The following is a 26,284-nucleotide window of genomic DNA, read 5'->3' on the forward strand; positions in this document are numbered from 1 at the left end:
TGATGATTTTAGGTTTTCGATTAATTCTGTAATCGACGAGTTGTCACAAAAACCAAGCCAAACCGTATTAGGTAATAGCAAGCGGCCGGTTTCCGTTTTGTGGCTCCCCAGCACGTGTCCTTTGGCGCGACCTGCGACAACAGAGGCTTGGCCGACACTCTGATTGTGGATGCGGCCTTCCGCCGCTCTCTGTGGAGCATCGCTCCCGTCTGCTCCGCAAGTGGACTTGCTCCAGGCATACTTTCCTCTTATCTGCACTCTTGATTGATTATTTCGATTTGGATTATTTTATGTCTGCTGCTTCCAGGATACCTGAGAGGTGGCGAAACGCTCAGGCTTCTCCACAGCCACACCGACGCATGTCTGACGATTCCCGCGGCGGAGCGAGATGAAGAGCTGCAAAGGTCACTTGCGAGGACGTTGTCATCTTGACAAAACGCCATTTCCGTCTCATCTGGCGTCTTTCTCAATCCAGGATAATGCAGTATGAGATAGGAGCCGTGTGCGGACACGCCCGCTCTCTGTGGAGGCTGGAGAACTTGCATGTGGTGTAAGTAGAAACAGCCCCACCAGTATCAAATTATGTTATGTGAAGTCCTTGGAAAGTGCTTGATTTTGAAATCCAAGGCTTGTCAAGTCAACAAGTGTTTCTCAAGGTGGAGCGGCAAACACGTGTGCTGGGGGCAGCCCTTTCGACTCTGTCATGTGACCACCGGACGCTATCTTGGCCTGAGCGACCAACGAGGCCTCCGTCTGCTCGATCGGGAGAAAGCAGACGTTAGCGCGACTGCCTTCTGCTTCCGCTCTGCCAAGGTAATCATCAAGACGCTGCACTTCCATGACATATCAGCTCTTTTTTGTAATCAACCAACTGTCTTTAGGAAAAGCTGGACTGTGGAAGAAAAAGTCACGTGGACGGCATGGGCTCCCCAGAAATCAAATACGGAGACTCCGTGTGTTACCTTCAGCATGTCGACTCTGGTCTGTGGCTCACCTACCGAGCCATGGATAGCAAGTCTGCGTGTGTGGGAGGAGCTCAGCGGAAGGTCAAGTGACATTTTTCTCATATTTTGAATTTGGCGCCATATAAACGAGAGAAGACTTCAAGGTGTTCATCTGAGATGATGTTTTTCCAGGCAATCTTGCACAGTGAGGGTCACATGGACGACGGGTTGACGCTGTCTCGGTCTCAGAGGGAAGAATCCCACACTGCCAGCCTCATACATGGCGCAACGCTCCTCTTCACTACTTTTATCAGGTAGTCGGCATTCTCCGGAATATTTTTCTCAACTAGGCGGCTAACTAAAGGTTTTTGCTGACTCGACTTGATTTGCATTATACACAATCCTCAGTCTTATGCTTGATATCATTTTTCTCTTTAGGAAACTGGATTCTTGTCATGGGCAAGGAAACGTGGAGCCCATCGTTTTACCAGTGACGAATGTGACTCGCGGCCTTCAAGACCTCATAAGCTTTTTCCAGCTGCCACCAGAGGAGCAGAGCCAGGAGTCTCGACAAAACAGCCAAACCGTGTTAAAGAGTCGGCAGAACATGTTTCAAGAAGAGGTGAAACAAAAAAAAATCAAACCAGCATGAAGAAATTGATGCTGGATGCTTTTTAATGTACGCAGGGAGTGATCGAGTTGGTACTGGAGTCTATTGAGCGTCTCCATCGCTCTAGTCAGGCTGCCAATCAAAACTGGGAGAACGTCCTTGGGCATTTTTATCAGCTTCTGGGTAGGGCACGATTTGTAATCCTAAAATCAAAGTTTTATTGATGTTTCATATATTCTGGATCAATGTTTCATACATATATACATCATTTTTTTGTTCAGCCTCGCTTATTAGGAGAAACCGCGCAAACTGCGCACATTTCTCGAGTTCGCTCGACTGGCTCATTAGCAGGCTGGACCAACTGGAGGCCTCTTCTGGTGAGTTCCAGGAATAAAACCCATCACTAATATTTTTCCACAATATTTTGATACGCTGAGCATGATGCATACTCAATAATTCATATTTCACATTTTCCCATGTCATGCGAAGGAGTTTTGGAGGTTCTGCACTGCGTTTTGGTGGAAAGTCCCGAAGCACTAAATGGCATCAAAGAGGGACACATCCGCTCGATCATTGCTTTTCTAGACAAGCATGGATGCAACCACAAGGTCTGCTTCACTCCTGCGTTCTTGCTTCCAACAATATCATTAAGACTTTTTGTGTCTAGGGATTAAAACCATAAGAATGAAAAACTCTATTTTTGGAGGATAAAGTCTGCTGGGTCAAGTGCTAACAGGTTTGGCGGTTGCAGGTGTTGGAGGTGCTTTGTTCTTTGTGCGTGTGCCATGGCGTTGCCGTGCGCGCCAATCAGAACCTCATCTGTGAAAATCTACTGCCCGAGAGAGACTTGCTGCTGCAAACTCGGCTGGTTAATTGGGTCACCAGGTAGGCGCCTCTAGCTATCTATTTTAGCTAACTATCCTGGCGAGGCAATTGAGTTCTCACCTTCTAGCTGTCCATCTAAATGTTCTTTCTTAAGTCTGTCTTGCACATTCCATGACGCTGATTCATATGAAGAATCCCGCCATACTTTATGGATGAGCTGAATATTTTTGCCAGTGAGCGAGCCTCGTCATCAGTAATTCATCCCGGCATCAACACGCCAGGCCTTTCACAGCACATCACTCCGATCGTCGCTTTGAACTCGTTAGCCTTGATGAAAACAAACACCGCCTTTAAGTCTGTGACGTGTGGCGCATTTTTCTCGCTCCTCTCATGTATTTGCCACGCGCGGCTTATTATACTTGAAGTTTTTTATTTGTGAGCGACACTTGAGCATCCTTGCCACTGCCGCACTTGTCTTTTCTGCCCTGCTCTTCTGTTAATGATGAATTACCTCTCTCCGTCGGTGTCTTCGTTTCTAGTTTTAAATTGAGAATCAGTCACACGCAGACGTCTCCGCTGATGACACTCGGATAAAAGTTGTTCAGGAGAGTGAATATTAATCATAGTCATTTTCTGGTTTTACATCAGATTTTTTACTGGGTGTTCTCACTGAATGTGGCAACCAATCATCTTTTTCGACATTATCTTCTCCTCCTTTTTCTTTGCCACGGGCATTTTATTTTTAGGTTGTCGTTCCATCTGTCCGCCCATTTTTCAGCAGTGCCTTACGGAAATGTCTTAGAACATTAGTTCAGAGTCAAACGAAGAAACGCTTAGTAGTTGATGATGTAGAAATACAATCAGCATTGTATGCACCAAACAGCCATCCTTCCATTTTTTATTATGGCCCTCTTCGTCATTGGGGATTACGAGTAAGCAACAATGAGGTCTTTATGTTCACTCAACATATTTACAATTAGTCGGTTTCACTTGAGCCTTTTTGATAAAGCAAGACCTTTCCCATTAGGCCTTCTCTCCGAGATAAATTGCAATGTGAACGGTTGGGGGAGCGCCGCAACCATCTGGCTTTTCTTTCTTCCGAGCTGCCACCTTTTATCACGCTTCTCTTTATCGAGCAGCCACCCCTCCCCTCGGGTTTTATTGTTTATTTTGTCTCAAAAATTTCCCACCTGCTGCTCCCCAAGAATCCACCACGCCACCTGCCTGATCCACTCTTATCTGTCCTCAAGCCATTTTGCTTTCTGTCACCTCTACTTCATCGTGAACAAAACACCTCGTTGGTACGTTTGCCTGAATGTATACCATTTTGGCTTCTTGTGCAATTTATTCGACGTCCGAATCGTCTCTCCGCTGCCGGATGGGTGGTGCGTCTTACAAGAACTGACATTCATTCTCAAGTTGGGTTCTGTGATGGCTATTCACTGTGACTCGTTCATGGATCCAAAATGGCAAAGATCCTGGTTCTAAATTCTTTCACATTGAACAGCTGCATCCAACTTTAATATTTTTGTTCATGCTTCTGTGTATTTTTATCCTGCCATAATGCCTCAAGGGAACATTCATATCTTTGAAGTAGAAAACATGCTGATACAATACTCACGCTCAGTTTCTATCACCAAAGCGTGAGGCCCAACATCTTCCTGTCTCTGGGGGAAGATTCAGCGCAGCCCCGCCGGTGGTACTATGAGCTCGTGGTGGATCACGTAGAGCCTTTCCTCACGGCGGAGCCCACGCACCTGCGCGTCGGCTGGGCCCGAAGCGACGGCTACCGGCCCAGACCCACTGGAGGAGAGGGCTGGGGGGGCAATGGCGTGGGAGATGACCTCTGCTCCTTTGGCTTTGATGGCCTTCACTTATGGGCAGGTGGGATCACATTTGAGTAGCATGTTCTGAATTTTGTTCACAATTTAAAACACGGATTTGCTTCTTTTCTGTACTGCGGGCTTTGAATAACACTAAGCGTGTTTCTTCCGCGTTGAGGTTGCGTGGGGCGCAGAGTGCGCTCGCCCTTCCCTCACCTGCTGACGGACGACGACGTGGTTAGCTGCTGCGTGGACCTCAGCGCCCCTTGTATTTCATTTCGGGTCAACGGTCTCCCCGTGCAGGGCATGCTGGAGAACTTCTGCATGGATGGACTTCTTCATCCCGTAGTCAGCTTCTCACCCGGAGTGAAGTTAGTACCGCATATGTGCGTCTCTTAATCGATATGAGACTAAATGCTTTTGTTTTTGGAAACAAGGGTTCGGTTTCTCTTTGGAGGGGAACACGGCGAGTTTCGATTTCTTCCCCCGCACGGTTTTGTGCCATGTTCTGAGGCTCTCCTCCCGAACGTCAAGCTGACGGTAGAAGCGTGCCATAAGTACCTCTTGACTTACGAAGACGGGAAACGAGAGCTCATTGGCCCGTTTGAGCCAATTAGTCCGGTTACTTTCACTCCCTCACCGGTAGACATCAGCAAGGTAAAGTTTTACTTATATGGCTGTTACATATCTCATTTTAAATCGATACAATATACTACTATGAAATTTTACGTGTCTGTGTGTGTTTATCTGTTACCTTAATAGGTGGAACTGCCGCTGCAATTCGAGGATATCCGTGATAAAATGGCCGAGAACATCCATGAACTGTGGGTCATGGAAAGGGTTGATCTCGGCTGGTCTCAAGGAAATGTAAGAAGGAAACACAGTAGGAATAAACTTGAACTACCGAAAAAGATTCCCTCGTTCACATTAGTATTCCTTGCAGAGTGAAATTCTGAACCACTTTTCATCAATCACAGGAGCGAGACGAAGGGAAGCGACTCGAGCCCTGTCTGGTGGAGTTCTCTATGATGCCCGATCAGGAGAGACACCAGAACCTCCAGACTGCCCAGGACACCTTAAGGTGGCTACTGCCACCTCCCGCTCACATTCATATGTATAGTCGTGATTTGTAGAAATATGTAATAATCACTTCACAAACATTTTCTTTCATTTCCTGCAGGACTCTCCTTGCTCTTGGTTTCCATATTGGCTTCAGAGATGAACATACAGTGGAGGGAATCCACTTCACGAGACTCTCCAACAGGTTTTTTTTCCATTTATTTTTTTATTTTTTCGAAATTGAGCTCCACTTGAACTCGTGTTAGTTGCTTAGTCTGCGTGTGAGTGTCGGGGTGTGAGTTGTGGTCTATGGCGGCTCCTCTTAATGCATTTGTGTGGATGACTTTTAATCCTGTTAAAACAAATCACTGACTGTGGCTCTCCTTGCCAACATACGAGGGCATTACGCAACTTTAATTGTGTAATATTTCTGCGTTGGCCCATTAAACATTGAGAGTGCTTTTTTGTAATCTCCAACCTTTCAGGTACGAGCAGCCAGGTGGCTACAGACCGGCCCCGCTAGATGTGAGCCATGTTGTTCTCAGCACCGCCCATGAGGAAGCGATCCACTTGTTGGCGGAGAATGAGCACAACCTCTGGGCCAGTGAGCGTATCAAGCAAGGATGGACTTATGGTGCTCAACAGGTTTGCCTTGTGTGCTGTAATTGGAACGGGAGAATCACATTTCAGCATCTGTGGGCAGTCGTAATCACATTCTCACAGCGCCGCTATTCTTTGGCAATACAAACGTTGATAAGATTTCCTATTTTTCTGCTTCCAATTCAGGATGGTAACTCAAAGCGGAGCCCAGATCTTGTGCCCTACAGCCTGCTTGATGAGAGGAGTAGAAAAATGGGACAAAAAGCTGGTAGGGAGGCAGTTTGCACCCTGTTGGCCTACGGTTACAGCTTGGAGACCCTCCACCAGGAAAAGAGTAGGTCCCAATTTTGGATTGGATAATGGTTAGAGGAGTTAGAGCAAGAAGCAGGTTGTTTAAAACGATCTCCATCAATTAAATAAAAAATTCATTTTGACATTGTCACGATTCTATTGCAAAATGGCCCGCATGTAATATTTGCTTTTGTCCTGACTTCTTGCAGTCATTTTATCAAACAGCTGCTTCTTCTCCAGCGAAAAGCGCCGAGTGTTCCGAGCAGATAAATCTTTTGCCGTGACTCGGGGGAAGTGGTACTTTGAATGCGAACTGGTCACTGCGGGGAATGTGAGAGTCGGCTGGGCCCGGCCTGGCTGCTCCCCCGATAAAGAGCTGGGCTCAGATGACCAGGCGTTTGTGTTTGATGGATTTGAGGTGAGGCTTCAAGAATCGGAACGCCTCCCACCGATCTTTCTTTGACGGCTGAAAGCATCATGTAGCTTTTGGGTTGTCTTGTTTCATTCAGCTATAAAAGTACTCCCGTTGTTTCTTGACATGACTGACGCAAAGCCGCCCCCATCCTCTGTTTTTTTCCAGGCTCGGTGGTACCATCAGGGTGGAGAGCCTCTGGGACGTGCCTGCAAGCGGGCGGATGTGGTGGGTTGTTTGCTGGACACGAGCGAAAGCACCATGATGCTCACGCTCAACGGAGAGTTGCTCTTTAATGACCGAGGATCAGAGCTGGCCGCCAAGGACTTTGACGTCAGAGATGGTCAGTTGTTTTTTTTCTTCTTCACAGAATGTTATTACCCGTCTGGCTCGAAAATATACGTTTCGATTTTCTCTTCCTGACATTTTAGGCTTGCTCCCCGTGGTCAGTGTGGGCGTGAACCAGGTGGTGAGGCTGAACCTCGGCCGCCAAGAGGGCTCGCTGCGGTACTTTAGTGTGTGCGGTCTACAGGAGGGTTATGAGCCTTTTGCTTTCAATATGGCTCGAGATCCATCCCTGTGGATGAGTTGGAAACGTGCTCAGTTTAAATCCATACTGCCAGATCACCCCACTTTACAGGTTTGGATGCAGAGATGTTAAGATGCGTTTTTTTTTTCCTCTTCCTCTTTGCGTTGTGATGTCATCAGTCCGATTTCCATAAAATATGTCTTCTCTCCAGAAGCTTGTGTTATTCTGGGCACTGGTTTATTGACTAGGCTGATCTTCTATATCCTCTTTGAATTTCACTCAAGGTCAGTAGAGTCACTGGCTCAAAGGATTCCTCGCCGAGCCTTAGGGTCTCACAACGGTTGCCGGCACGCAACGGCGGAGACAGCGAAATGGGCTTTTACCGGCTCAGCATGTCCATCCAGTGCGCCGCTGTCCTCACCGGCCCAGTTGAGGGCGTGCTGCCGGTGGCATCCGGTTGTTTTTCACCAGGTCTGCATGGCGTCATTCAACACCCGCCTTTGATTATTTGCTATTCGCTTACTCATGACCTTAAAGAGCTGCTTTGCTTCTGCTCCCATGGGGCCCTGCTACAATTAATTAATGTGGTTCTTTTAGTTAGGAAAGAAGAGGAGGAGGTGGACTCCGACTTTGAAGTGTTGATGAAGTCGGCCCACAGTTTTGCAACTTCAAGAGACGAGCCTGAGTACAAGGATCACGCTCAGGACAAAACGTCACGACTCAAGCAACGGTAGGCTGCGGAACAAAACTGATAATTGAATGGACAGGATGGTGAATTTGTTGTTCTTCGAAGGTTCATGCTGAAGCGAAACAAACCAGGCCTGGTCAGCAGCAACTCCTCTGCTCGACTCCTGGAGGATGTCCTCGTTGACAAAGATAACACTGATCACCTCATTCAGACCACCAGAGTGAGACCCTATGCTTGCTGGAAAATAACATATTTTTCTACTTTGCCACATTTGCAATCTCAGATCCACAGCTTCATTTGACGCAGATTTGCAATTTGCAATCTCAGCTCCATAACTACATTTGACGCATATGATTATTTTCGTTTTGTCTAGACTCAACTCAGGATTTTTTTTTTTCTCAGTACTACTATTCGGTGAGAGTCTTGCCAAACCAGGAGCCTTTCAACGTGTGGGTGGGCTGGGTGACACCTGATTTTCACCCGAACGACATGACGTTTGACATTGACGATGACCTCACAGTGACCGTCACCCTCGGAGACGACACTGGCAAAGTCCAAGAGAGGTGACTTTTAACCATTGTGTGCCTTACTCACAGCATAACTTAGCAAGCAGCTGCCTTCTTACGACAGTTCTTTCGACACCCGCAGTGTGAAGAGGAGTAACTGTTACATGGTCTGCGCCGGAGAGGCCACAGGTTTGTCACGCAGCCGGAGGAGTGCCGGCTTGGAAATCGGTTGCTTGATTGACACGGGCGCCGGGCTGCTGACGTTTACCTCCAGCGGCGTGGAGATGTCCACCTTCTACCAAGTAATTTGTTGACACTCTTTAAGATGTATTTAATATATTGTGCTGCCATATTGTGCTTATCATAGTGAGTGAAATGTTCTTGGTTTTTGCCATTGAAACAGGTCGAGGCCAATACAAGGCTGTATCCTGCCGTTTTCATTCGACCTACCACTAGCAACATGTTTCAATTTGAACTGGGATGCATTAAGGTAACCCACTTGGTTGTTTGTTTGCATGGAAATCTGTACAAAACATAATAACATACCACCCAGTGACCCTAAAAACAATCTCACAGATCCTGTTGAAAACTCTTCAGCTTGGGCTCATAACAGTTATGCTCTTGACAATTAAATTCTGCAACTCCTTGAACCGTGAAGAAGAATGGACACGTTGATTACAAACCACTGGAACTTAGCATTTTTTTAACAACTCCATTAATTATTTATTCACCAACAGATCTTAAACATTATCACCACAGCCAAATGAAAAATCAAGACCCAATTATTTTCCTTATTTATAATGGACACAGCTCTAAAGTAGATGTACACAAAATTGAATTGTTTATGTTTATATCAAAATCATTACAATTCTTTTTATTTGTCTTTCTGCCCACCTAGAATGTGATGCCGCTGTCAGCCGGCTTGCTTCGCAGCCTTCGAACGACGAGCGCACCTCAGTGCCCGCCCAGGATTCAGGTGCAGCATCTGAGTCCGATCTCATGGACGCGAGTGCCTGACAGATCACCGACGGTGATGCTGGAGCGTCCCGATGAACGCCACGGCTGGAGAGTCCAATGCCTTGAGCCGCTTCAAGTATTGACCCTCCAAATCCCCAATGAAAGCAGGTCTGACCAAGTTGTAGAATTTGGGTTTGGGTCACGACGTTTCATTCATTTTCTTTTTCTTTTCATTTTAGTGGGTTCTTTAGTTCAAAGTGAGTCCTGCCCTACACTTAATCAAAAATGGCAGTTTTTTTAAAATGAGTTTCATCCTTTCAACGTGCAAAAATCACCCGGCTGCAAAGGATGTTGAAAGGCTGTTGCAACCAAAGGGAGCAGGCCGTCCAAATTATTCAAGCTTTTGAAATAGTAGATACATGCAGCAGCAAATGTCGCTCTGTATGCTTCCTAGGAGCACACAGAAGGGAGCCGGAGAACTCCCGCTAAGAAACGGGCATTGTTTCCTACGTACGACTAGAAAGGCGCCGGATCCGCCGGACATGTTGCCCCTAGTGATACGTTGCAAAAGTGGTAATTTATCCACTTTCGGTGCCACATCAGTCGTGGAAGCAGCGTGAAATAAACTCCCCACGGCTGCATGATATAGCCCAAAAACATTTTTCTATCCACATTAGTGCCAAGTGTGGTGTTTAGGCGAGGCGGTGGCATTGTGACCAATAGCAGCCTCAAGTCAGTTGCCAAAGTGCAACCTTAATCTGTATCTGTCAGCATATTTTGACTCTTTCTAACTTACTAGGTGCGTGGACATTTTGGAGCTGTCTGAGCTGGATGACATCTTGACCTTTCATTACCACACTCTCCTCCTCTACTGCGCTTTATGCGCCCTGGGCAACGCAAGAGTGTGCCATGCCATCTGCAGCCACGTGGATCAGTCGCAGTTCCTTCACGCCATTCAGAGTCCATACCTGCCTGGCCCGCTGCGCTCTGCTTTTTATCAGCTTCTTGTGCAGGTGAGCTTGCGCTTCGCCTCATCCCTAAATTTGAAGAGGGATTTTTATTTTGAATTTGACTTTTTAGGTTCACCTCAGCAGCAATGCCAATGCACGTCTCATGATGAACCACGAATACATCGTCCCTCTGTCGGACCAAACCAGAGACGTCAGCCTTTATCCAACCAATGGCGACGACGGGAGAAAATGTTCACTTCCTCTCTGCATCCCGAGCATGAGCAGAAGCGCTTCCCTGAAACCACCAATGCGCTTCTCCAGGCCTTGTTTTGTCACCATTGATGTGATGGGACGGGAAGTCACCTGCAGTGACAGTCCTGAAATCCCTCTGGAGATTCTGAAGAGCCTGACAGTGGACATGCTGACTGCAGCCGTGTGGGCTGTGCATCGCGGTGTCAGAGACCCTGTAGGTGGCAGTATGGAGCTTCTGCTAGTTCCCCTCATTAAGTTGTTTCACACTCTTCTGGTGATGGGGCTGCTGACTGATGACGACCTGGCTAAAGTTCTCCAACTAATGGAACCTGGAGTCTTCTCTACAGAGGAAGAAGATGAAAGAGAGCTGGGAGATCACTTGAATTGTGCTCAACAGGGACTGCTGCAAATGAAACTTCCAGAAACAGTCAAACTTGAGGTAAATGGAGAATGGAATTTACTTTGTGTGCATGCCACTACACACTCATATGAGGTGCCATATTGGCCAAAAACATACCCACGCAAAAAAATAATGCACTCATCAAATTTTTTTTAACTTTTTGCGTATAAGGCGCTTGATCAATTCAATTACACATTTTGACAAACCAACCAACCAACCAACCAACCAATATCTTTGTCTCTCTTTCCAGCTATGCAACGTGCTGAGCTACCTGTGTGATCTTCAGGTGCGCCACAGGGTCGAAGCCGTGGTAGCCTTCTCAGAAAACTTTGTTGGGCAACTGCAGGAGAACCAGCGCTTCCGCTACAAGCAAGTCATGCAGGCGCTCAACATGTCCGCTGCTCTCACCGCCCGCAAGACCAAAGAGTTCCGCTCACCTCCCCAAGAGCAGGTTCCAATTCATAGTTCTAATTTACCGCTTTGTGGCTCACAAATCTTCATATCATTTTCTTCTCTGTGCTTCTCCTTGTCACCTTGAAGTTGTTCCTCCTATTTTCCTCAGATCAACATGCTTCTGAGCTTCAAAGATGACAACCAGCAGGAGAAAAGTCCGTGTCCGGTGGAAACCCAACGGCTCCTGCGAGACTTCCACCAGCTTCTCAAATCCCACTGTGGTCGGTTTCCCCTTATTCTTCCACCGCTTTATTGCTCATTCTCCTCACTGAGCCAATAAAACTCAGTGAGCCGAGAAGAAGCATTGAGAAGGCACTAGCCGTGATCATCTGCCAGTGAGCTTCATTTTACTTTACTGTATTTGTGCAGGTATTGAATTAGACGGTGGCTCGGAAGAAAACGAGCCTGTCGAGACGTCGGTACGGGATCAACTTTTAAGCCTGGGGGCCAGAGTTCTTGGATTGAAGAAGACGGCCACACCAGTGGAGGAAAATGAACCGCTGAGTCACAGTAAGTCTAAATGGTCGGTATTTAGAGGAAGAAGGGGCTGAATAAAAATAGCTGGATTTTGCTGCTTAATTCAAATTCCACAAACACGTATTTCTCAGAATGCAGTATTTCAACCAGTGAGGGCAGATACAATAAATTGGATAAATAATGCTTCATTTGATTTCCTCTTTAAGCGGGTCAGAAATGCAGTCTCCTTCACTCTCAGGCTCATTTTCAGAAATTGGCAGAAAACAGAAGATTTACATGGTTGTTGCATTTCACATTTGATGGGTGAGAAGGCACTCCAGAGACGCAACTTATTATTTTGCAAGCAATTAAAAAGTCAATTTTCCATAATATGCCACCCTTCAGTAGAACAAGTAATCAAGAAAGTTGTGATAGCTGCGCTATTCCTTTGGGAAACATTGCAGAGTTTGGAAGTGCACTCTGAGTTTTTCCAGGAAAGAACAGAGAAGTTTGATTTTCTAATTTTGCGTCCTGCCCCTTCAGAGTCCCTGAAGATTTTGATCTCAGAAACAATGCTGCGCTGGGCTCAAGAGATGGAAATGGAAGATACCGGCCTGGTCAGGGCTGTCTTCTCATTGCTGCACCGCCAATATCAGGGTCTTGCCGGGCAAATGGCGTCGGCTCTTTCCAAAGCTTACACAATTAGCCAAGCCTCCGTGGAGGACACCATGACCTTGCTGTTCTCTTTGGGCCAAATCCGCTCGTTACTCAGCGTCCGGATGGGGAATGTCGAGGAAAAGCTGATGATCAGAAGACTAGGGTAAGGAAGATTGTGGTGTTCATTTCAAACACAATGCCCATTGTGATTCTTTTTCTTTCTTTCTCCGGGACAGAGACATCATGAACAATAAGGTTTTCTACCAGCACCCCGATCTAATGAGGGCGTTGGGCATGCACGAGACAGTCATGGAGGTGATGGTCAATGTTCTTGGGGAGAAGGAATCCAAGGTCAGTGTTGTAAAGTGGCAATTTGTGTCTATTGATGGAACTTTGACTTGACAAAATGCTTGTGGTTTTTCTGCAATCATTCGGTTATGCCAGGAGATTTCCTTTCCAAAGATGGTGGCCAGCTGCTGTCGATTCCTTTGTTATTTTTGCCGCATCAGCCGACTCAACCAGGGAGCGCTTTTTGACCACCTCAGCTACCTGTTAGAAAACAGCAGCGTTGGACTCGGTAATGTTCCAGCTCAACACTTTCTTCTGATGTGGCAATGAAGAACAAATCCAATTTAATTTTTTTTCGCTAGTTGTCCTTTGTCTGCAGTAATTTCAGCCCTCCAAGTGATCTCATGAAATTTCAATTACCAGACATTATGTTTTTGAGTTTTTTTTTTTTTTTTTATATCCTCTTTCTTCCCTCCCCCTTTTCCTCTTCCTCAGCTTCACCATCAATGCGCGGGGCCACCCCTCTGGATGTGGCAGCAGCCTCAGTCATGGACAATAATGAGCTGGCCCTCGCTTTGAGGGAGCCTGAACTAGAAAAGGTGATCTGAGGCCTCACCTCAAATTTAGCTTTTGAAATCCAGTGATACTTTTATTTTTTGAAGTTGTCCTAGCGACTTGCCGTAGAAAATCAACATATTACATTTAACTCCCTGCAGTTATTATTTTCAGCTCCAGAGTATTTTTCATCTGCAGGTGGTGCACTGCCTTGCCCGCTGCGGTCTGCAAAGCTGCTCACTGCTTGTGGCCAAAGGCTACCCTGATATTGGATGGAACCCCGTGGAGGGAGAGCGTTACCTGAATTTTCTACGTTTTGTCGTTTTCTGCAATGGTATTGACAATACAACCTCTGGTCATGCTGCTGTCTGTCCGCCTTCTATTTCCTCACCCACATGTAGTTGTCCAACTAGTGTTTAAAGTCAAAGTCAAAGTCAAAGTCTGCTTTATTGTCAACATCTTCACATGCCGAGACACACAAAGAGATCGAAATTACGTTTTCCCTATCCCGCGGTGACAAAACATATTACACGATAGACATACAAGTAAACAACGCAATATAAAAAACAAGAAGGCACAAACAATAAATAATAAGAGTAACAATAAATAATAAATAAATAGATAGATTTAGTTCTGAATTGTCTTATCAGTGATGGTTTTAAATGAAAATTATTCTTGTATGCTGAATAGCTAATAAATCCTCAAACAGCTTTGCATCTGTGCTCTTTGACCGCAGGCGAAAGTGTGGAGGAGAACGCGTACTTGGTGTTGAGGTTGCTGATTCGTCGGCCCGAATGTTTCGGTCCGGCCCTGCGAGGTGATTGCGGACACGGCCTCCTAGCGGCCATGAAAGAGGCCATCAGCATATCGGAGGAGTCGTCTCTAAATGGACCCTGCATGGCTCACCAGTTCAACGTAACAATGTTAGTCACTGTCTGTCCATCCATTTTGTTTGCGTTTCCCAGATTTGCTACTTACCTATTGGCAAAGTGCCATCAACTTAACCTCTTTTCTAATATCCCCCTTTAGTCTGGAAACACAACCAAACCTGCTTCTAAAATAACACAAATGCTCCAACAGCATTCCTGATTATCACTAATATGGCTTTATTTAGAGATAAGCCTTTAATTCAACTCCAAATCAGCAATGATCCAATTTAATGAAAAGCTGCTAATTGTTTCGTGATACAGCGATACTGTCCAGGATGGTGAGGAAGACCCCATTCATATGGGCCACGCCATCATGACCTTCTACTCGGCCCTTATTGATTTGCTGGGACGCTGTGCTCCAGAGATGCAAGTGAGTGTTTTTTGCTCAGGGTTCAGCTGCCAATAATGACGCCGACCGGACATTGAGGAGAAAGTATGCTGCCGATTGAAAAGGAAGATTGACATGCTATGCCAGTTAATCAGAATCCTGAAATGTTACAGTTGATTCAAAGAGGCCAACTGGAAGCCGTCCGCATACGGGCCATTCTGAGGTCACTCATCCCCATCCAGGATCTTGAGGGAGTCATCAGCATCTCCTTTCAAGCCCCATCGCTGTCAAAAGGTGAAGTAACTGTGGGGGTAGTGTGAGTCTCGCATTGAAAACGCATAAAAGAAGCTGCAACATTCTTCTGCAGATGGTTCGATGCTGGAGCCCGACTTATCAACCGTCTTTTGCCCGGATCACAAAGCAGCTATGGTTCTGTTTGTGGACCGAGTGTACGGCGTGGACACGCAGAGTTTTCTCCTCCGCCTCCTTCAAGATGGCTTCCTGTCTGACCTTCAGATGGCCATCTCTCTCGACACCGTGAGCGCTGCATCTTTGAATCAGCTTTTCTTATCTCATTGTCATTGTCGTTGTTTAAATTCATTGATATAATTTCCCAACTTGTCAGCACAGTAGCTAATCAGTCTTTTTTTTTTTTTTTTCATCGCAGGATGATTTTGGGTCCACTGACATGGCCTTGGCCATCAATAGATACTTATGCTCAGCTGTGCTTCCGCTCCTCACCAAGTGTTCCGCCCTTCTCCACGGTTTGGAGGACCGCGTCGGCCTTATGGATTCTCTCATCCAGGCCGTCTACAGTCTCTCCAGGGCCTCAAGCCTAACCAAAGCCCAGAGGGACACAATTGAGGATTGTTTGTTAGCTGTGTGCAGGTAAAAATAACACTCAGGTTTTGAGTGCACTTGGATTTGACAGTCAAGTCGGAAAAGAAAAATGACAACCTTCTGCTGGCTCTCCCTGCTTGCACAGTTGTTTTTTCTGCTTGGATGTAATGAATTAACCATATTTTGCCATGATTCGGATATCATTTTCTAATTACCAAATCATACGTTTGATCAACATTTTGCTAATGACAATTTGTAATTAGATTCCGCACTCTAATGATATGAGTGTCCATTCATCATGCCTGGTGGATGGGCTACAGTTACTTGAGTGTACAAAGCATCTTCTTGAGAACTTTGTAAGAATAGAGTTAACAAATGGTAAATATTATATATGTATATTTTTTAAGGAACTTATCCACCTCTGTTGGCACAAGTCTCCTGTTTGTCACGTTTTGTATTTATGTTGTATTAATTTCTTTTCAGCAAACTCCATCCGACTATGATACAGCCTCTTCTTCGCCGTCTTGTCTTTGACGTTCCCACTCTCACAGACCAAAGCAAGATAGCAATAAAGGTAACTGCAAAAAGTGGGGGAAAAAAACATGAAAATGTATTCCTCACGGTCACATACTCATTTGTACATGCAGCTTTTGAGCAGGCATTATGAGCAGAGATGGAAATACTACTCTTTAAGTGGCGGGCAAGGGAAGCAGAGCCTGGCCTCTGATGAGGAGCTGCACTTATCGCTGAAGCTCTTCTGGGTCATCTTTAAGGCGTTGGCGAAGAAGGTAAATACAATTCGACACTCATCCAAACGACTTGACTTGAGAGACATTTTTGTCTTAGCTGAGTCATTGAGAACGCGATAACTTTCATGAGCACATTGCTGTCCCAAATCTGCCTCGCATCAAACGGAGTCTTGAGAGAACTGCTGAAAATAACGTTCCTTGCTATTTGACTGCTGACAACTCACGACTTGGTACTACACAAAATGTGTACTACAAAGTTGTTAGAGTCGGAAGATTGAAAAAATGATATGATATACATATTTAATAAACACATGATGCAATTTCTAGCAAATGTCTGTATTTTAAAGGGATGGTGGATTTTTGGGTTTGGTCATCCGTGCGATGGTCATTAATATTTTGAAAGAAAGTCATGAAATATTTCACTGAGTATTGAATCCATATTTTTTTGCTGTAGCCAAAGTTAACTTTATGTTTACACTCACAGGCTCTAATGATGGAGCACAAGCTTGCTTGTTTGTCGTAAATCGGCCACATTATGAAAAATATCACCCATTATGGTTTTTAATTCTCCATAAACTTAGCCTGAATTATTTAAACATTCACTTTTGTTTTTTAAAAGTACCCATATGAACTATAGTGTCTAATTTATAATGGCTCATTCTCGTTTATATCTATTATGTTGAAATATATGTGTGTTTTCAACAGCAATATGAGCCAGAGTTATCCAAATTGTGTGTCCACTGCCTGGGTGCGATGGCTGAGGCCCTTCCTCCTGACCATTTGGACCCATCCAGTACGTCCCAAATGGACCAAAACACAGATGGAAACTTTGACCCGCAACCTGTAGAAACCTCAACGTACGCGCTTTTAATTGCATTATACATCAACGCCATAAAAGCACAGACCAGGCCTCGATTCCGATGTTAATAACATGATTAATTTCCTTAGCGTGTCTGTGCCGGAGGGACTGGAGTTTGTGGTCAACAAATACGCTGAGCACACTCATGAGAAGTGGTCGCTAGATAAGGTAAAAGCTTCAACCTTCGTTGTCCCCTGCTTGAGAAATGACAGTGTGTTAGGAATGCATTTGATGATGTTGGTATGGGCTTGTTATAATTCATTCTGAACTCTGCCAGTTTGCCAACGGCTGGGTTCATGGGGAGCAGCTCTGCGAGAACACCAAAGTTCATCCCCTCCTCAAGCCCTACAGGGCCTTGGCTGAAAAGGTAGCTTGTGCATATAATAGCCTTTCTCTGCCATATACAATATGAAAGCTCCTCCGTTCTTGAGTTACAGCTTATTTGAATCACGGCCCTTCTGCCAGTATAGATTTTGCTTTTCCCCGCTGACAAATTTCAGTTTCAAACGAGACTCGTTTGTCTTGCTGCGTCTTAACAGGACAAAGAAGCATACCGCTGGGCCATTAAGGAGACGATAAAAAGTATGCTGGCCTTCGGGTGGACTATTGAGCGCACCGGGGAAGGAGAAGCCTTTGGCTTGCACACATGCGTGAGAAGAATTTCGCAGTCCGGTCAGGTGAGTGGACCTCAGTAAACCTGCAACAAATTTGTGCTTTACCTATTCACACTTGCTCTCAGTTGTCTTTTGAAGGGGCGTCCACCTTCACCCCTAAACCCTTTGACACCAGTAGCATTACCTTATCATGGGATCAGTGTGTGAGTAAAAAAAACATTTCTCTCAAACTGCCCAACACCTGTGATGAGTTTTCATTTCTCCTTTTTTTCTTTTCTTAGGCTATGGCTGAAAAGTTAGCTGAAAACTACCACAATTCTTGGGCTAAGAGGAAGAAACTTGAACAAGAGAGTAAAGGTATAAATAATTCTATCGGCCATCTCTTTTGATATGTACATAATACGTATGTACATAAATGACCTGTGATAGTGTTGAATGCTACAAGTACAGTTTGGTAGCTTGTTGAAGGCCTAACCCCCGCAGCACTTTGGGAAATATTGTTTCAGCATTGCCCTCAAGGCGAGCGCTTGTTCTCCAGTGGTAGAACTTGAAAGATAGCTCCATGCAACGAAGGAGCAGCGGGCAGTCCTAGTTCAATCCACCAAAATAAAACATCCATCATCAAAATCCTTCATTTAAATAAGTCGAAGTAAGAAGTTTGTTCAAAGTCTCGGTTCTTTCTTTTTTGCCTAAGAGATTGAGCATTATTCATTTTAGCTTCAGTTACCGGTGAAACATTTTTTTTTTAGTTTAAATGGAATACAATAGAGCAGATATTTTAGTCTACACAGTATGCAGTTGCTGCACACATTTATTTTATTTGATAGAAAAGAGACAATTCAAAGATACAGCCTATTAAGAGAATCAACGTCCTTTAATCATGGCCCTATTTCTGCTGTCTCAGGTCTTGAATGTGTTGAAATGTAATAATGCACGACAAAGCGGCAATAACAGCGAGTTGAAAATAATGAATTGAATTTGATTGACAGCTATGACCTTATTTTGACTGGATTGCACAAATGTGTCCGATCGCATCGCTAGTCTTACAATGCATAGAAATCTGAGTTTATCAGCATTACCAGATAGCAGATGTCTATCAGATCCTCACAATACATTTGTTTATTTCCCTCAACCACTGCCATTATTTGTTAAAAGAACTATCTTGCTAAAAATCAACAATTATTTTTGTACTTTAAATACTGATTCTTGTGGACTTGTGGAGACCAAAGTGCCATTTCATTAACTGAGCCACCAAAATATATTTGTTGGCACTCACTTGACCCATACAACCAATTAAAAGTCAGTTTTCAGACGTATTGTATGTAAGTTGCTGCCTTTCTTTATAGGAAATGTCTATATGGAATCATAGGACAAATAATGTGAATCATTGCTGGAAATAAATTGGAGGCTTTATTGCAGCAGTTTCCCCAAGAGAGACAGAAGATTGATCAGCAGGGTAGGGCACGTCCCATTTTCCAAAAGGTCACAGCAGGAAATACCAGTTACGTGAAAGTGCCACTGAATTTATTGTACATTCCATCTAAAGTGAGCCTACAAGTAAAAGAAAAAAGAAAAAAAAAGTCAATTGTGGAGTGCGATTTGTGCGGTCACAAGACAAAGGTGGAGTTTTCCACTAATTGTATTGTTTTTGTGACCCCGGTGTCACCTCAGGGGGACGTGGGCATGCGGCCGTCGTGCCCTTTGACAACCTGACTGCGAAGGAAAAGAGCAAATTCCGGCAGAGAGCCCAGGATGTGCTCAAATTCCTTCTGCTCAACGGCTACACGGTGTGGAGGTGAGGACGGCGTCGGCATCTTGACTGCAAATTTCAATGAGGTGGTCCTCATTACTTTTTCAGCACGGTGACGGCATCTCACAGCATCCACGTTTGAAAATGGAATCGAAAGAAATTCACCTTATTTTTGGGTCATGCCTCACCATGCTTTTCTGGTGAAAATCAGATAATCCATATTTTCATAGAATTATATATTTTGTATTAGACAAGGCTGATTGGTCTGATTAAATGAAGCTCCTCCTCCTGGCTCAACATTATAATAGTTACTTGGCACCAAGACGCCACTAAAAAGATGTCTGCCTAAAAATGTTTTTTTCAGCTAACAATGGAGGTAACGCGCCCTCAAAAAATTTCTAATTTAGTAGGGAAACTGGTGCGAGGGACTGTTCATCACTGCTTTTGCAACTTTAATGGGTTTTATTTTTCTGCGGGCAGGGATGGACGGCAAGCTGATCTGGATTTTCCAGTCACAGCCAACTGTTTTGGCCACACTCTACTCCAGCGCTTGCTGTTTTATGCAGAGGATGCTCAAGAACACATGTTGGAGCGAGGTAACACTTTCAGTTACTTTCAGAGTATCGTCCAAAATAGTCTCTTTGACAACACTTGGTGGCCTCGTTTTAGTCCTGACATACAACGTTTCAGTGTCGTGTCGAACATCTTCTTGATGTCATTTTTTCTCCCACAGTAGGCACCCTGCCTTAAGCTAATTTCAATTTCATGTATTTGATGTAAAAATGTCCCTTCCTTTGTCATTTTTGTTATTGCACGTCACTTCATTTTTCTTTTTCCAGAGGTGATGCAAGCCAGACGACAGACCTCAAAAGGCGATAGAGCGTCACACCAGCACCCCGTTCCATTCTTCCTCAAGGTTTGCTTGTGATTATCAAGACTGGTCCGTTCTGTTGGATATTCTAGTTAAGATTTGCAAATCTGTCATCTAATTAGTATTGTTAACTGGTTGCTATGGGTGACCCCCACCCTCATGAAAAATCCTTTGTGGCTGTGTAATTTATTTCGCTGTCTGAGAAATCCATGCGGCGCGTCGATTCCCATCATGACATTGATTAAAGCTTCCCACGGTGTTCTGCCTCCAAAGCAGTAAACGGAAAGGGATATAACAGTCATGCCTCACATCTCCACTTCCAACACGCACACACATACACACACGTCAGTGATGCATTGAACGATTATCACACGTTTGTTTATTGACCCCTGTTGACAGGTTGTCATTCCACTTTTGGAAGAATATGTGATAGGCCACCGACTGTACTTCCTGTCTGTGTCGCGCTCTTCGGACACCAACAGAAGCCATGCGTCCACCAAGGAAAAAGAAATGATTACCAGGCATGTGACAAACCCACCAAATCATCACGTTTTCATTTTAAACGTATGACAGTTGTTGTGGATGTTTTTGCATCTGTTCTTTTGTGCTTGACTTTCACTCCTTTGGCTTCATTTTCTTCAGACTCTTTTGTAAAATTGCAGCTCTAGTAAGACACAGGCCCTTTCTTTTTGGTAAGGACCGTGTGGAAATAAGCATTCAGCCTTATAGCATGCCATTCCTTTCATTTTTGTTCTTTCTCGTCATATCTCTGCATATGTGCCATACAACTCTTTCATTTTTTCAAATTCAGGAAATGAAACTTCAACTGTCACAAGCTGCCTCCATGCTTTGGCCCGGGCGTTGGATGCCAGGTAGCACTTCACCTCCCTGTCACCCTCCATCCATCCATCCTTTTTCAATATCCTATTCCAGCTGACCTGTCGACGATTTGGACTTCACCACAATGTCGACAAGCAGACAAATGTTTTTTGTTGTTGTCTCGTCACAACAGGACTTTAATGAAGTCAGCCCCAGAGTCCGTCCAGCAGTCTCTGTATTCCTTCTTCCAAGCAGCGGCGTCTGATCTCGAGGCAACCATGGAAAACCTCTCGACCACTTTGCTCTCGTTGCCTCAGTGTCGCAGTCAACAGGCGAAAGGCGTGGCTGAGGTTCTCGGCTACACAACCTCCGTGCTCCTCCCTGTGCTCACGTCGCTTTTCCAGCATCTTGCCAGCCACAATTATGGCGTTGACCTCCTGGGTGAGAGCAAAAAACCCCGCTCATTTTTTCCCTTTACATATATAAATCTCAATTAACTAGACTATTGGAGAAAAGTGAATTTATTTCAGAAGTTGACTTTGGAAATGGAAACTTGTACACAGCGTATACAAAAAATTGATAAATTTCCATGCGCTTGGCAACCAAAATTAAAAAGCTTTCATGTTTATAAAACATTGATTGACGAAAATTCCAACACCATTTCACAGGGAAGTATCCCTCACTCTGCGTGAAGGCAATCTATACAAGTTTGACTTTTTTAAATTAAACCGCTGAAATAATCTGAAGTTTTAGAAGTGCTCCATGATATTCGAACGTGAGTCGCACCTGTGTTTGCAGAGCAAATGAAAACGTGTTCACGCACATCATGGAGATGTTGGAAAAACAAATCCCAGCTAATATGCTGAGATTAGCATCAGGTTTGCATACCTTGGAAGTCAGCTCACATGAAGCAGCTCAGTCCGGGCCGCAGAGCAGCCCGTGCCTTTTGTCTCCCTCTCTAATATGATGACCTTCCGCAGGGATCATCCGTTTCCTGCATCAGCACTCGTCTTGGTAGTCCATTTCTCTGTGATTGCGCGGCTTCACCTTTCCCTCGCTCGCCGCCCTTGCTGTACGTCTCTCACAGGGATTGAAGCGATTTAAGTGTCACCTCGTCTTTTCTAGTGGGAAGCGTGCAAGGGTCCTGTTACAGGATCGTTAACAGCCTCTACTGGCTCGGCACCAGCGGCGGCGCCGTCTACATGGAGGGGTACAGCCTGCTTATGTAACGCATTCCGACACCTTCGCTGGCTGTGCAATATTATTTTGACTTGTATTCTAAGATGATGAAAATACTTGCAAGCTATTCTTCACCCTTCTATCATTTCCTCGATGAATTATTCAGTAAATTAATCACTAACTTAGTAAGTAACCCATTCATCAATTTTGCACAGCACTTATCCTTGTTACGGTGGTGGCTGAGTGGGAGCCTATGAAAACTGAGATTCAAGGCCATCACGGGAAAGACTCCAAATTGTGAGGCAAAGTACCTCTCCAGCGAGCTGCTTATGCCGACTTGCCCTTTGAACATGCCTGCAAGACTCCCCTGTTAATATTTTATCCCGAGAACTCCGGCTGGGTTACTGACTTGCCAACTTTGTTTACTTTCAATTTCAGCGGAAGCATATTTAAGCAAGTCCATCATTTCACCTTGCGACATCTAACATTACTGCATCACGAAGCAACATTCTCACAATTATCGACTTAACTCTCGACAATAACTCCTTAGAAGATAACGAAATCTGTTTCTTTTAACATGGAAGCCTATTGGTTGGCACGTTACTGTCTTCAACATTCTAATACGCTCTCTCGCTCAGCCGCAACCCTAATGAGAACAAAATGGATGGCTGTGCTTGTGTAACGGCATGTTTCCATCCAGGCAGAGGTCAGCAGCAGGTGCTTGTCTCGCAGCGCTGACTGCTGCCTTTCCTGTCTGCTTCCTGGGGCCACCCATCAATCAAAACCACCACAGCACAATGTGGAAACCTGAAAGAGATGGTGATATATTAAAAACGACACATTGTTCAGGTAACTTGTTTGTTTCTTTCCTTACACTATTGCTTTTCCTTTTTTTACTAGACGTGGGGTTACCACTTGACGTGGAAGCAACATGCCCCCTTCTGCCCTCTTTGGAGGAAGCGATGGGGGAAGCGCAGGAGTTGACGGATGCCGGCGCTGCTGCCGGGCAGGCCCAATATGGCCACGTCACAGACGTCACATTGCCGATGCTTTGCGCTTATTTGTCCCGCCGGCGGTCAGACGGCCCGCTCCTCACCTCGCTAACTCCTCAGCACGCCAGCGACCTGCTGGGCCACATTCTCCGAATCATCCACAACCACGTGGGGGCAAGCCAGGGTGACTGGATGAAGCAGCTGGCAGGTTGTTGTTTTACTGTTGTCATCCAAAACAAGAATAGCATTTTTGTGAGCGGCGTGCATCTCAGTCCATTCCCAGCCGATCATCTGCAAAGCCCGCGCTGAGCTGCTGAAGAGCCACTTCCTTCCTCTCATGGACAAGCTGAGGAAGAGGGCGGAAAGTGTGCTGCTTGAGGAGGAGCGGATGAAAGCAGAAGATGATGCTGCGTCGGAAGCAGAACTGCACATACAAGAAAAGTTCAGCGTACTCGTGCGAGACCTCTACGCCTTCTATCCCCTCCTCATCCCCTTCGTGGACTCCAATCGGTAAGATTTGTGAGTACGGGCTCAACCGCATGTGCCAACGTCAAGGCCTGTAGACTCGATGTGTCTCCCAATTTGAAGAGAATAGCGAACTTAAAACCAAGATGCTTATTGAACGCTGATTTTATGGCATAGAGTTACACGGCTAGCTATTAAACATTTATGTGCTTGCAGTATTCTAACGAGCCCCTCAGAGGGCAACCAAAACTACATTACGGCCAGCAAAGCAAACAAGTTTGAAACAAGCACCAACTCTTTTACGACATTGGTGGGTCAGCTATGTTGCTTGCCGCCTTGCAAATCTTTGGTCCATCTCTCTCAGGGCCCGTTGGCAGCAAGAGTCAAACCCGGATGCTGAGCGGCTGTTCAGCATGGTGGCGGAGGTCTTCATTTTCTGGGCCAAATCTCATGTGGGTTCGTCAAACACGCTTGTCGGCTGTCACTGCTCTTTTGTTTGTCTCACTCATCACATTTTGGTGCAGAACTTCAAGTGGGAGGAACAGAACTATGTGGTCCAAAACGAAATCAACAATTTGGCATTCTTACTCAACGACAAGACGTCAAAGGTTACCCGCTATTGGGGAGCTGATGTGGTGACTGAAGCGGTCCGGTGATGTCATATCGTTTCATTTGCAGCTTGACTACCAGAAAAGGAGGATAAAGAGGAAGGGCGATCGTTATTCCGTACACACCTCCCTCATTGTGGCTACCGTGAAGCGACTTCTCCCGGTGGGACTCAGGGTTTGTTTTCCCACTGACGAGAGTCTCATCACGACGGCGAAGAGCGCTTTCGCTCAGGTTGGTTGCAAATGTGGGCGTCATGCCAAGTGATGGCTGCATGGGGAATGATTACCAATGTCTTCAATCACGGATCGCTTTCAAAAGCAAACGACAACTGCCGCAAAAATACTTTTATTCCAATCCTTCAGTGTGCTTATCGTGACATTTATGACCAGGTGGCATTTTAATTGTCAAAGTGTCAAGAAAAGATATGATTAAATGTGTCCTTTGGGCTCTGCTACTTCGCCTACTCGTGGACCTATAAAAGAATCACGGAACGGGCCACACGAGGACAACGCATTAGCATGCAACACAAGACTTGGTCAAGAGAGCACATCAGAATACGTTGTTAATTTTCATGTACAGTCCAGTTATGAATATGAAGTGGACCAAATGTACTGTTATTTTATCTACTGTATTTATTAAAATTTGATTTTTTTCTGCTTCCCGCAGAAGAACACTGAAGATGAGATTCGTGACCGTGTGTATAAATACCTTTTACATTCTCGTGATCAGGTAGAGGCCTTCTTTTGATTTGGAACATATTGCTACCACTCTTTTTTTACACTGTTCATGAGTTTTTTTCCCCCACTTAATGTCCCCACTTATCATGGGGTGTCTGTCTTCGGAATGAAGTGCATGTACATTCTGCATGCGCACCGACACACCCGAGTAGCCGTGGTTTTTAATTCAAGCAACAAGAGTGCTGTTGATTAGACTATGGAATCTTCTTGTAGCTTGTAAAATTCATTCTTCCATCGGACCGTGACTTGAATTTGTCACATAATATGGCAATACGCTCTGTGCATGCATTCTTAGTTCACTCCAGCAGCAAATATTTTCCAGCAATTGCCATTCTACAGCCCTGCAACTTAATAAATAAATGTTCTTCTGTTTTTCGCCTCCGTGAGAAGTCATCAATAAACTCGCTGAGAAGCAACCTGAATTCAGAAACCCAGAATACTCTTTACGCCACTGCTGACTTGGAGACAACCGTGGACAAGGTGGTGGGACTCGCCCGTGTCCTTCATTACCTCGACCAGGTGATCAGACAAAAGCTCATGTTGTTTGAGATGGATGATAATGAAGGAGAGACAGACGGTACTAAGTCTTCAAGACTTTATCAGTAATTGTCTTTCAGTGCCGCTACTTATCTTGATCTTGATATATTTACTTCAAATGAGCTTTTGAAATGGAACGACATAAGAAACGCGCCTCGCATTACAAACTGTCTAAATGCTGATGTGACATTGAAGAAAGCAATGCCAGCACTCCCGAAGAATGACAAATGCATAAATGTACTTCTATGACTCAAATGATTGAGGTCGCTGCTTCTGAACTGTGAACCAAACCTCGTTTTGCTTATCTATCTTTGATTTGTTGTTCAGGTGGAACACCCACACAAGTATAAAAAAGGAACACGGCACAAAGTCTTGTCCAAGCAGAGAAAGCAAGCAGTGGTGGCTTGTCTGAGGATGGCTCCTCTTTACAACCTGGCCAGGTACAAACATCTGAACACTACCCCCACACTGATGTGCCAAAATGTGGAAGAATAATCCAGTGTCCACTGGTTATCGACAACCTTGAACAAACATCATGCGGTTTGGGTTGAAAATCTTGTTTCTTTGCTGTCTGCATCCATCTTAATGCAAACAGAAGCACTTGCCAATGTTGAGTTTGCCATCCCTCTCACTTGCCAGGCACAGAGCTGTCAACCTGTTCCTCCAAGGCTACAACAAATCCTGGATATTAGATGAGGAGCACACTTTGGAGGAGAAGCTTGTGGAGGATTTGGCTGTAAGTGGTCGAGAA

The 26,284-nt window shown here is 45.1% G+C and overlaps 1 protein-coding gene across 1 annotated transcript in view; it reads left to right on the forward strand.

Annotated features, from left to right (window-relative positions):
- The window catches only part of ryr2b (ryanodine receptor 2b (cardiac)), a 37,750-nt gene that overhangs the window by 2,280 nt on the left and 9,186 nt on the right, over positions 1-26,284 (forward strand). The window contains exons 7-76 of the mRNA XM_061285818.1: positions 112-235; positions 308-404; positions 476-550; positions 657-813; positions 882-1,046; positions 1,137-1,258; positions 1,383-1,566; positions 1,632-1,737; positions 1,836-1,931; positions 2,044-2,162; positions 2,306-2,439; positions 4,022-4,263; positions 4,381-4,573; positions 4,640-4,859; positions 4,965-5,069; positions 5,180-5,283; positions 5,383-5,466; positions 5,747-5,906; positions 6,048-6,195; positions 6,362-6,570; positions 6,733-6,907; positions 6,996-7,204; positions 7,378-7,564; positions 7,691-7,823; positions 7,887-8,001; positions 8,184-8,344; positions 8,430-8,589; positions 8,691-8,777; positions 9,186-9,412; positions 10,044-10,257; positions 10,325-10,885; positions 11,097-11,297; positions 11,409-11,520; positions 11,669-11,809; positions 12,299-12,575; positions 12,649-12,763; positions 12,857-12,989; positions 13,196-13,299; positions 13,454-13,589; positions 13,992-14,163; positions 14,446-14,554; positions 14,686-14,806; positions 14,880-15,049; positions 15,180-15,400; positions 15,836-15,926; positions 16,000-16,140; positions 16,807-16,958; positions 17,050-17,128; positions 17,238-17,327; positions 17,500-17,637; positions 17,700-17,777; positions 17,856-17,931; positions 19,246-19,369; positions 19,805-19,920; positions 20,164-20,240; positions 20,595-20,716; positions 20,838-20,887; positions 21,007-21,067; positions 21,208-21,455; positions 22,140-22,224; positions 22,894-23,042; positions 23,094-23,393; positions 23,458-23,695; positions 24,015-24,102; positions 24,175-24,258; positions 24,329-24,490; positions 24,926-24,988; positions 25,387-25,515; positions 25,861-25,973; positions 26,173-26,269. Of these exons, the coding sequence (XP_061141802.1) occupies positions 112-235; positions 308-404; positions 476-550; positions 657-813; positions 882-1,046; positions 1,137-1,258; positions 1,383-1,566; positions 1,632-1,737; positions 1,836-1,931; positions 2,044-2,162; positions 2,306-2,439; positions 4,022-4,263; positions 4,381-4,573; positions 4,640-4,859; positions 4,965-5,069; positions 5,180-5,283; positions 5,383-5,466; positions 5,747-5,906; positions 6,048-6,195; positions 6,362-6,570; positions 6,733-6,907; positions 6,996-7,204; positions 7,378-7,564; positions 7,691-7,823; positions 7,887-8,001; positions 8,184-8,344; positions 8,430-8,589; positions 8,691-8,777; positions 9,186-9,412; positions 10,044-10,257; positions 10,325-10,885; positions 11,097-11,297; positions 11,409-11,520; positions 11,669-11,809; positions 12,299-12,575; positions 12,649-12,763; positions 12,857-12,989; positions 13,196-13,299; positions 13,454-13,589; positions 13,992-14,163; positions 14,446-14,554; positions 14,686-14,806; positions 14,880-15,049; positions 15,180-15,400; positions 15,836-15,926; positions 16,000-16,140; positions 16,807-16,958; positions 17,050-17,128; positions 17,238-17,327; positions 17,500-17,637; positions 17,700-17,777; positions 17,856-17,931; positions 19,246-19,369; positions 19,805-19,920; positions 20,164-20,240; positions 20,595-20,716; positions 20,838-20,887; positions 21,007-21,067; positions 21,208-21,455; positions 22,140-22,224; positions 22,894-23,042; positions 23,094-23,393; positions 23,458-23,695; positions 24,015-24,102; positions 24,175-24,258; positions 24,329-24,490; positions 24,926-24,988; positions 25,387-25,515; positions 25,861-25,973; positions 26,173-26,269 (10,236 nt within the window). The remainder of the gene's footprint in view (positions 1-111; positions 236-307; positions 405-475; positions 551-656; positions 814-881; positions 1,047-1,136; positions 1,259-1,382; positions 1,567-1,631; positions 1,738-1,835; positions 1,932-2,043; positions 2,163-2,305; positions 2,440-4,021; positions 4,264-4,380; positions 4,574-4,639; positions 4,860-4,964; positions 5,070-5,179; positions 5,284-5,382; positions 5,467-5,746; positions 5,907-6,047; positions 6,196-6,361; positions 6,571-6,732; positions 6,908-6,995; positions 7,205-7,377; positions 7,565-7,690; positions 7,824-7,886; positions 8,002-8,183; positions 8,345-8,429; positions 8,590-8,690; positions 8,778-9,185; positions 9,413-10,043; positions 10,258-10,324; positions 10,886-11,096; positions 11,298-11,408; positions 11,521-11,668; positions 11,810-12,298; positions 12,576-12,648; positions 12,764-12,856; positions 12,990-13,195; positions 13,300-13,453; positions 13,590-13,991; positions 14,164-14,445; positions 14,555-14,685; positions 14,807-14,879; positions 15,050-15,179; positions 15,401-15,835; positions 15,927-15,999; positions 16,141-16,806; positions 16,959-17,049; positions 17,129-17,237; positions 17,328-17,499; positions 17,638-17,699; positions 17,778-17,855; positions 17,932-19,245; positions 19,370-19,804; positions 19,921-20,163; positions 20,241-20,594; positions 20,717-20,837; positions 20,888-21,006; positions 21,068-21,207; positions 21,456-22,139; positions 22,225-22,893; positions 23,043-23,093; positions 23,394-23,457; positions 23,696-24,014; positions 24,103-24,174; positions 24,259-24,328; positions 24,491-24,925; positions 24,989-25,386; positions 25,516-25,860; positions 25,974-26,172; positions 26,270-26,284) is intronic.

The sequence above is a fragment of the Syngnathus typhle genome, linkage group LG8 (genome assembly GCF_033458585.1).
Source record: "Syngnathus typhle isolate RoL2023-S1 ecotype Sweden linkage group LG8, RoL_Styp_1.0, whole genome shotgun sequence".
Lineage (NCBI taxonomy): Eukaryota > Metazoa > Chordata > Actinopteri > Syngnathiformes > Syngnathidae > Syngnathus > Syngnathus typhle.